This window comes from Pinus tabuliformis, chromosome 1_2 (genome assembly GCF_031772625.1).
Source record: "Pinus tabuliformis cultivar Carrire ecotype Pingquan chromosome 1_2, CPIR1, whole genome shotgun sequence".
NCBI lineage: Eukaryota > Viridiplantae > Streptophyta > Pinopsida > Pinales > Pinaceae > Pinus > Pinus tabuliformis.
The window spans coordinates 487,703,314-487,714,461 of NC_142298.1; the positions used below are offsets into that span (position 1 = coordinate 487,703,314).

Here is an 11,148-nt window from a genome sequence, read left to right on the forward strand (position 1 = left end):
TAGTTCGTCCTTCTTTACTATAGAGACTTGTTTTAGAAGGCTCACATCTGTCTTGGATTAATTTATATATGTATCGCACTGCCACATCATTTCTCTATGGAAACAAAGACATCATATCTCCTTGATTTCAAATGCTCATTCCACATTGATATCTTGTGATATCATTATTAGAGTGGTAGGCATCATGTTCATAGTAATTGTTCATTGGGTATCTAAAAGAATTGATTTAAGTAAGAAAATTTGAAGTTATGGAGAATGACTCGGATATAAAAGTTAAAACAAAATTCCAATCAACAAAATATAGCTCGCTCAATCTAGAAGATATCATATTGATGAGCCACATTAAGATTCATCACGGTAACTTCCTCACATATAGTGTAACTTGATGACTCGTTAAATGTGGCTTACATGAATTTTATTAATGATTCGTAGGGCTCACATATATAGCTCTCTCCAAGTGAAATGAACACAGATGTGCACCTATAGCTCATTCGAATCATAGTTCGGTTATAAATCTTGGCTCGATCATGTAAAAATGATAGACTTGATATATACTCACCTCATGAACCAATGTCTCAGATTATAGTGTGTTGTTTTGTATATTATACAGTGAGACTCTATAAACAATGACTTTAGAACCCTTAAATGGTTATGGTTATACTAGGCCCCGCACACTGACACTATACATTGATTTATAATTGGAATATTAGAGCATTTTATAAATGACAAAGATGTAATAGTGATCTTCTAGCATAAAATTTAGCAATGACTAGTGACCTTGTATTATGATGAACAATGACTGTAATACTATAATTTATATGAAAAAGGTGTGGTGGCAACCAAAAGTGAAAGTAACAGTACAATATTACAAACAATAATAGATGATGTCTTCAATGGACATTTATGGTGACAATAATGATCTTGTGAAACCCTATGAAGAATCAACGACTTTGTAGCTTAAAGGAAAAAATATGAAGAAACTTTATTTGGCCCTTGACTATGGAAGAAGGATTGAATCCTTGTGAATAAGAAGCATACTTTGCATGGTAAGAATCTATGTTTTGTAGGTTTTACATTTTTTAAGGTTTTTGGTATCTAGGGTTCATAAACCATATATGGGACTTGAAAAATACTAGAAAACTAAAAACATAACCCTATCTATTTGTTCCTTCTTCTGAAGTCGTAGCTTTTGATTTCTAAGTTTTGCATATAGAATATAGGGTATGTGGTAAAAGCATATAAAGGATTGAAGTAGAAATGAAACCTAGGGCTTGAAATTCAAAACCCTAGGTGTAGATTTTTTTGCTAAAATAAAAGCCCTAATAAGGGTTAGGTTATGGGATATGTAAGTTTTGTAACCAAAACCCTAGATGCACACTTTTTGAAGTCATGGTAACCCTAAATTGATAGAATTGACATCATGCTCTTGTATTTGTATATTTTTCTTGGTTGTACTTGTTGATGAAAATTGCAAGTACGTAATGAAGTATTTCAAAATTATGAAAGAAAGATGAGAAAGATGGAAGATCAAGAAAAATAAAAACTCATGCTTGATGATGAATTTGTGATAACGATGAGCATGATGGAAATGGAAAGAGCAAGTTGTAGAAACCCTAATGATATTGAAGTTTCCATCTAATGAGCATATTAATGATTAAAAATTGAAGCCGAACCTTGTTTCCATATGAAGATAAAGCATGCAAAGGAATAGTGACTTCAAAGGGAGATTTGAATCGTGAAAGCATTGTGGACTTTGAGGGAGAAATCAATCTCTCAAAATTTTAAGGTATGTCTTTAAGTATTATATTTGAATTTTTTTTTTTGAAGGCTAAACCTATTGACAAGCCTTTGTCCTAGATGAAGTACATGTACTTTAGGGACAAGCTTGGATTTGTTAAGATAAATTCTCTCGGTAAGAGGGAGCATTAATAATGTAACAATAGGGGCATACATTCTCCAAATGTTGGAAGAATGGCCCGGACAATTGTTGAAGGCAGACATTCTCCTAGTTTAGGAAGAATGGTCCTTAAGACCCAATTACTCAAGAGAGTAGGTGTCTTTCTGCGTTGACCCTATATAAGAGTGGGTTCTTTCGCCAGGTTTAGTTACTTGTTGAGTAATTTTTTCTAACCTAGAATGAGGCATGTAAAGTTAAATTTTTTTCAAGATAATGAAAACCCTTTGATTTATGGATACTTTAGAGTTTTGACCGTGTGAGGTGAGGAGTTGAATGTCCTCTAAGGTTTGGCCAACCCTATGAAACCTGAATGCTTTTGGAGGTTGGACCTTGGTGATAGAAAACATGTACTACTGTATATACCATGAGGTTGAGGCACCAACCAAATCATGGTGACTTGTTCTTGTACCTTAGTCTGAATAACTCATATGATAATACTTTGGGTTGGTATCTTGGAAAGTAGCCTAGATGATACCTAGATCCCTATTGGGTTGGTACCTTGGAAAGTAGCCTAGATGGTACCTATATCCTTGTTGCTATCTTGGAGGGTGTCCTAGATGATACCTATACTTCTATTGGTTTGGTACCTGGGCATGTAGCCTAGATGGTACGTAAATCCCTGTTGGTATCCTGGTAGGTAGACCGGATGATACCTAGATTTTTGTTGGGTTGGTACCTTGGCATGTAGCCTATATGGTACCTAGATCCTTGTTGGTATCATTGCAGGTAGCCCAGATGATACCGAGGTTTTTTTTTGTTTGTACCTTGGCATGTAGCCTATATGGTACCTATATCTCTTGACGAGTTGATACCTTGGTAGTTATTCTAGATGGTATCTAAATCCCTAGCATTTTATATGTTGATTGTGATACTCTTCCAAGAAAATTTCAAATTGAAGTCACCCTTTTACCATTTGTACAATTATGAATACCTCCCTAGTTAAGAGGGAGTATTGAAAAATGTAACTATGCTTGGTCTTCATAATTGTCTATGTGAAAAGCGAAAAAGAAGAAAAAGAAAATTATTCAAGCATGGGTTTCATGCTAAAAAAAAAAACTATTATTATTATTTTTCTAGGTCAAGTATCCATTGAATGCTCCAGGGGTTTACATGAGTCAAAGTGTCCTTGTCATATTGTGAAATTCCCATTCAGGGATTTTTATCAAAAGAAGAAAACTATTTTTAAATTTTCAAAAAGTTTAGAAGACTCCTAATACCAAGTCATCCATCCTATGTGAAGTCAGCCTAGAAGGGCTAATGGAGCCTATTTGAAGGCTATAAAAAGGTAAAACTTTGACCTATAAGGATACAAACCAAGCACACATCATATATATTCGATTTGCAGTTGACAAAGGAGTGTGAAGGTATTAGAAGTATAGAAAAAGTCTAGAAAAGAAGTAACAAGCCCTAGAAAAGTTTGTATCTCTGAAATATCTTTGTAATTGCTTACATGTGAAATGTCAGTAAGGTTTCTGGAAATGTAATAGGTCTGAAAATTTCAGGAAGGATTGCAAATCTTCTCAGGAAATCAAAAAGCTAGAAGAAGCTTGTTTTGGAAGGCTTTTGCTTCGCTACTTCTGGGAGGTTTTATCTTTCATTAAAGAAGATTTTTTATTAGCTAGCTTGGTCCTTGGTGGAAGTATCTACTCTTTTCTTGGGTCTTGGAGGTCTCATTTTTAATTGATTCTATAAGAAGAGAAGTTATTTTTGGCTTTTCTCTTATGAGAGGGGTTTTTCCCTAGCTTGGAGCCTATATCTTGTGTTCTTATTGTTTATGTGATCTTAAAGTTTATTCTATGGTAATTTTTTGATGAAAGGAAACATAGTAAAAATCAATAAGAAAATAACTAATTCATAATAAATTACTAATGAAAGAGAAATCTAATAAAAGTTGAAAGTCTCACCATTTCTCAATAGGAAGAGGGGTGTACAAACCTTTCTCTTTAATAGTTGGTTTGGCAACGGTGCAAATAGTGTAGGACTTGATATACATGGTCACATATTGTTGAAATTTTAAAAAATAGAAATAATTTTGTAGTATGGCCAATGTATTTCCATGCCAAAGTGTCCTTCCATTAGACTATAGTGAGATTTCCAAATCAACTTTCAATTCTCGCTTAAACAATCATAAATATGGCCAAGATGGCATAACAATTTGTCCGTAATATGAAATCTAGTGATGATTATGCCTATGCTCAACATCTACTAGGTGGAAGCAAAGTCATGATCACTCTCATAGAGTTCGGGCCACCCAGCGCCCTTATGTCCACAAGGGTAGAGCATCATGTTTAGTGTTGCAAATGGATATTGATGAGGTAGTCAATGAAATGACTCCTCCTTGTTTTATATTTTATATTGAGATGAAACCGTTACAATTGTGTGGATCACTTTTGATGGAATTCATTATGCAGTTTTCCTTATGTTTGCATGAACTGTAGAGGTCTATGATCCATGTGTATGATTTCTTCCTTCTCCAAAATGTAATGCTTCCATTGGAAATAGCCTTGTACAATAGAATAAATTTCTAATTGTCATAAGTGGGGTACTTATGGATGGAATATGATAATTTCTAACTATTGTGGGCCACTAGATGGTTGTGCTGAGTGATAACTACACTAACAACATAGTCTCAAGCATTTCTCTCCATCTCAAAACTTTGTTGTAGATCAAGGAGAGCATTGTGGTTGAGCACAAGAGGTGTTTCAAATCATTGAAAAATTTTTGTTGTGCCTTGCCCAACATGATTTTTTTTTTTTTCCACTGCCCTTGGTCACTTGGATATGTGCCCATGCAATATAGAAGAATATAAACATGAACATACAATAGAATTTGGAAAACCCTAATTAAATCTAAATATCAATTAGTGTGGTTGGTGTTGGCTTGTCACGAATTACTTGAATCTTCATTGGATCCACATGCACACCATGCTCATAAAAAATGTAGCATAGGTATTAGACTTTGTTCATGCCAAAGGGTCATTTTCCATGTTAGCATATAACATGTGTTTCTACACAATGTAAAGGATATTGAATATCCTGTGAGCATTCTACTTAATCTTCCCGAAGACGAGGATATCATTCATTAATGCTATAACAAAAGAATTGGTGAAAGGCCGCAAGATATCATCCATTAGACTTATGAATGTTGTTGGAGCATTCATCAAACCAAAGGGTATAATGAGCCATTCAAAAGGACCTTATTTAGACATGAAAACAATCTTCCATACATAAGTTTGTTCTTGGGACCTAGCAGTGGATGGACTTCAAATAAATATTTTCGAAGTACTTGGCCCACTTTATGTGGTCAAGGAGGTTGTCAAATTGGGGAATTGGGCATCAGTTTTTGACCGTGATTTTTTTTTGGGGCCTATAATCAATGCAGAGTCACAAAGTCTCATCTTTATTCTACATGAGGAAAATTGGGTTTCCTTAGGGTGAGGAGTTCAGATGGATGTGCCCCTTTTATAATAGCTGTTGGATCAAGAACTTGATTTTCTCATTTTCCAAAACAAAGCAATGATAAATTAACACATTGGGTAGAGGTGTGTCTGGGGTCAAATCAATTAAATTCACATGAGAGTATAGAGGTACTCTAGTGGGTGAGGAGAAGATATCCTTGTATTCTTCCATGAGCTTTTCCACTTGATTCTATTGCATGAAGAGACTATGTGGGGGCTATGTATGTGGCCATGACCTTGTTCTCACTTTGAGAGTGAATCAGGAAGAAGAAAAATTTCCCAGTCTCATAGATAAACCTTCCTGCATTGCTTAGCAGATATCAAATAAATGACGATAGGCAAAGCTACCTCTGTGTTGAAGACACTACAACACCTCCCAAAATTGTTCACCAATGCACCTAAATTTTGGGTCCCTTTCTGCTTTTCAAGGTTTTAGAAGGTATGTGTATGTCTTTAATTAGTCAAACTCATACACGTCCTAGCTATCATGGAAGGTTGTGGTTGATCATGTTTGCATAATTCACATTGTCTATGTCCACCATTGCTTCATGTTGGTTCTCATTCTACTGAGTGCATTAGGGTTTGTAGAGTTACTACTTTACTCATGTATGTTCAAATTCGATATTCCCATAGTATGCATTGACATGAATGATCTTGTGTTGTTTCCCATAGTTCACCTTGGTTCTCATTCTCTGGTTTGCATCTTAGAACTTGAGTTTTCTTGAACATTTCATGGCATTTCTAGTCACATTATTGCATCATGTTAGGAATGGAATTTCATAACAATGTTTCTTTCATTCATTAAGTCAATACATATGCTTGAGTATTAAATTGGTTTGGGGAAAATATTTGTTAAGAATTTTAGACTAAATATTTACAAGTGCACATGTGGAATTGAGATTATTTTTAAAAAACAATTGAGCTTCTTTTCAAGAAAAGACTTGCATATGCAAAATATCCTAAAGGTTTCTTTCTAAGATTAGTTGAAACTAGCTTGCTCAAATAGCTTATGCTTGCAATATTTTCACCTATGATGCATCCAAAGCTTCAACGTTCAATATTTGTAAAAGGCTCATCTCATGTCTTGAAAGGCTTATAATGTTTACTAATCTAAGTTATGTTTGGGCATGCATTTGGTTCCTCTTCAAAGCTCCTTTGTGAAAAAGATGTTTTACTACCAAATGTTCTTCATTAGTGAAAATAGAACAAGGAGGAGTTATAAATTGGTTGGGCACAATGGATTACCAATCACCAAAAATAAAGTGAGCCATAGGCATATCCATTTCAATGGTTTAGCTTACGGGTCTATTGAAATTTTGTGGAAGATCTAATTGAATAACTTCGAGGTTTTGGAGGTATGATGCTCTGCTTGCTCAACATTTTTCCTATCCCCTTCGAGAACTATATTTCTCGTCGTCAATTGGACAATTCTGATAATTCCTTCACTCTAATCACACCTTGCAACTACAGACTATGATTTAATACTCCTCAATCGCATCGTATTTCTCTCCATCATATTTCTCTCAATAAATAGCGCCAATTCATCAATTACACATAGTTTTTTGCCTTCCTGGTGAAAATTGAGCTTAATGTATATTAGAGCACTAATGAGTGAGTCACTTATTGTGCAATTTCATACTGGGGAAAAATAGCAATTTTAATGCATGGAAGCGAAGATCTTTGCGTTAATCATAAAGAGAATACAAGTGGAAAAGTAGTTACTTTTGAAGGCACAAAGACCTTTGTTCTCTATGTATGATTTATAGCAATTACAAATGAAATGAAACCTATAATGAAGGATACTGGAAGAAAATCATCAAAGAAAGAACACTCTTAAAATTCTTGCTTAATTCCATAGACTTTATTTTGAACAATGTTGTCATTGGTAAAAAACCATTGTATTTCAACAAATATCTAAACATGCCAAAAGGGAATATTTGGCTTACTAACTAGATTAGGCTATGTGTACATCATGCATATATGCCAACTCAAATATCAATTGTTTGATTACATTTCCCTTTATCTTCTATAGAGAGATAAAATTTGGATTCCTTAATTGATCCATTGAGTACGTTTTATATAATAACTTATGGCCAAAACTAATTAATGAATTATACCTTGATTTTCTTTACGAGCCTATTAACATTCTTAAGGAAGTAGAGGATGATAAGTATTGAAGAGTAAAGAATTCAAATGGCACGAAAGAGGAAAGGTTTAATCTCAATCAATTTAGTGAGAAATAAAATGTCAAATTCAAAATTCTTATCTCGAGATGAAAGGTGTTAAGAAATATATTGTGAAGGATATAGAATTTAAGAATGAATATTGTTGGAACATCATAAAGGAAAAAATATTTTCTCATTTAGATAATTACATGTGATTCCATTTTTGGCATGACCTCACTTCTCACCTCCCGCAACTGAATAATTGGCATGGTCATAGCTTAATGGAGGCATGGGAGAACTGGAACCATGAACACTCGGGGAAGGCCATTAATATTCCGCTTCTTGCATGCTGGGCAATCTGGATTGCCCGGAATCAGGCTATTTTCAATCTTAGAGCCCCCCACTGGCCTACTATCCTTCTTCATACCATTGCGGATTATAACATGATACCTGATGAAGAAACCATAGGTCCTGTTCGCATCATTAAACAATTGGATATTGACAAATCCAAACCATGGGCTTTTTTTGATGGTTCTGCACAAGAGGTGGGCTGTGGGGGAGGAGCAGTACTATATCTCAATGATACACACAGCTACAAAATTCAAATAAACCTAGGCAGAGGAACTAATAACTATGCTGAACTGTGCACTGCCAAGCACCTCATACACTTTGCCATACAAAAACAATGCAGACATCTCCAGCTGTTTGGTGATTCTAAAATAGTTTGCAATTGGCTGTCTGATGCATCTCATTGTCATGCATTTTCATTGAGGCATATATTAGATGAGGCAAAGAGACTGACTACTTCCTTTGAATCATTTGCTTGTCGTCACATCTACAGGGAACAAAATACCATTGCAGATCAACTCTCCAAAGAGGCAGTGCACAAAAAAGGAGACAATTGGCTGATACAGGAGGAAATCGAAGGGTCATTCTATCAGCATTATCATAGACCCTTTGATGATCGGATGGATAATGGGCTATAAAAGCCCACTTACAGATTTTCACTTGTTTATTTTTGTTGTCAATAGTTGTATATATCTCTACATATTTAGCACTATACAACACTTTATCTTTGATATATATGGCTCTCTGCGTAGAGCAATGGACTCCTATTTTGAACACTGTTAGTGTACAGTTTTGGACTGCTCCCTGCGAGGAGACAACCTGCTTTAATTTTGTTTATATAGTACCACAGACTGATCTTGTTAGGCACTGCTGCCTGTATATGAATGCTTCGGCATATGCAAAATGTAATTTCTTAACTTTAATAGAAATTACGACTTTTTCCCAGGGGAAAAAAATTACATGTGATTTATTTATTATCTTACGATCTTCTTTTAGGTCTTTATTTTTCTTTTTGTCATCAAGCAATTATAAAAAATGAACATGAAGATCAAGGGCACATAATGTAGGCTCTCAGAAAGGGAAAAACCCATTTATGAGGGGAAAACCCAGTCAAACTCTTCTTTAGTAATAGAACTAAGTCAAATGAGACAACCAAGTCCAAGACATCTCTGCATTCATCAAGTCGGCCTATCATGAAATCAAACTTCCAAATTCAATACTAAATTTCTCCTTAGAAACAAGTAAACTTAGCTTTGCAATTTTGTTGCTTCATTACAGACTTAGCCCTACAACATCACTGCTTTAATATAGACTGAAACTTCACTTCTATATCACAAACTAGGCCCTGCAACTTCACTACTCCATCTAGGCCCTGTAGTTGCTTTGCAATACTTTGGATTTTTGGCAAAAACAGAAATATTTCAACTCTTAGTTCATCATATAAGTATCTTCTTTCTTTCATTATGGTTGTCCTTCTCTGGTAGAATTCCTAGCATCCCTTCTTCTCACTAGGTAATTTCGTATTTTAGTATTTCTTATTATACTCCAAACTAGGTCGAATGCATGTGTAATGCCCCACCCCACATTTACCAAATTTCACCATCTTGCTAGGGTAAAAATGAGATGAGTGTCACTATGACATGCTTGACCTCCAAGTTCTAGTTAAGGAAGTGGGACCTACAAATTGAACACATAATAACATCCTACAGGGACTATAGATCACTCATGAGATGAACAACCACCATAGCTAATCAATCACTGAGCTGGAACATTTTTTCTTTGATCTAACACCCTAACTACATGCACAATAAGGCAAGTGTATGGTTATAGGCCTCCAACTGCATGGACAAGCCTCCTTCCATGCGATTATGACCTAAATCATTCAAATTTGAGCATGTGGTCCCAGGATATGTGCCACATTTTAGGTCAGCCTCCATACCACTTCCCAAAATTTCCTGAAATTTTTACAATTCAATCAAAGGTAATGACAAAGACACTTAATCAAACTTCAAGTAAGAAATTGACCAAAATATGCCTAATCCATAATAGAAATTTTGTCAAACATATGGAAAATATGTAAGCTACAGGTCATGAATGCATATCTACTCATAAACTGAGATTGTTCATTTGAGAATCAACAAGAAAGCTCTAAGCCCTCTCTAGCTAGCTGTAATAACACTTTTTAGTCCATGCATTCATCCACTAATCAATTACTTATCAAAACATGTCAAGAGCCATAGATAGATTACATCATATAACCAACATATAACCAACAAATAAAGAACATAGCAACCATGGAAAATCAACCATAATATCACAAACATAATCACTACAACTGTTCATAAATCACAGTGGGAAAATAACTCCTATTAATATATGGAAATACTAACCAAGTTAGGGACTTTCACGTACCACCTAACCATAGATTGGGTTGAACCAAATCTATATTTTATCCAATCACCCCATGCCATATTCCAATCATGAATGTTGTATCTCATGGAATAAATCAAAACAAAACCAACCAGGGCTTCCAAAGGCCAAATCACTTCAACCCTCAACCATAGTGATTCCACCTCTACAGCCTGGAAGTAACTAAATCAACTAGATCAATCTATACCGAAGTTGTCCAAGGCTCCAAGAACTAGTAATTCAACCCACATCCTTTCAGGGCTTCAGATCATTTGTTCCAATATTGGCTCCAAGGAATAGTAAATCAATTCACAAAGTGCTCCAAAGCGTTTGTACCAACCAACAGCTCCAAGAACTATTAACTCAACCCAAGTTGTTCTAGGGCTTCCAGAGCATTTATTCCAACCCAGAGCCAAAACAAACCTGAGCACCTATCTGAAAAACAAGTGGAAAAACCCACAACACCATGGCTATCAAGGAAATGGAAAGGCAAGGCTCAAACCATTGTTAATCCAGGAAAATATCCATGCTAATGACAACACATAACCCATCAATCACATGCATATACCATGCATCTAGAAATTAGAAAGGAAATCACTCATGCAACATGTTACCTACAAAACAATCCAGATGTAGTTTTTGATCCAAGTATTTCCTTGAACTCCTTGCTTTCCTTTATCTTCTTGCTCCAAATCCAAGTGAAAGCTAGAGTGCCCCAAGAATGCTCCAAGTGTGCACGAGCATGAGAGAATGAGAGATTGAAATGAGAGAGCGAAAAATGAATTGACTAAACTCAACTTACAAAATCAGTG

The 11,148-nt window shown here is 35.3% G+C and overlaps 1 protein-coding gene across 1 annotated transcript; it reads left to right on the plus strand.

Annotated features, from left to right (window-relative positions):
• Positions 1–7,860: 7,860 nt before the first annotated feature.
• On the plus strand, positions 7,861–8,565 carry LOC149206469 (uncharacterized). Its single transcript, XM_089397700.1, has one exon. It carries the CDS (start codon positions 7,861–7,863, stop codon positions 8,563–8,565), a length of 705 nt encoding a protein of 234 aa, XP_089253826.1.
• The last annotated feature ends 2,583 nt before the right edge of the window (positions 8,566–11,148 follow it).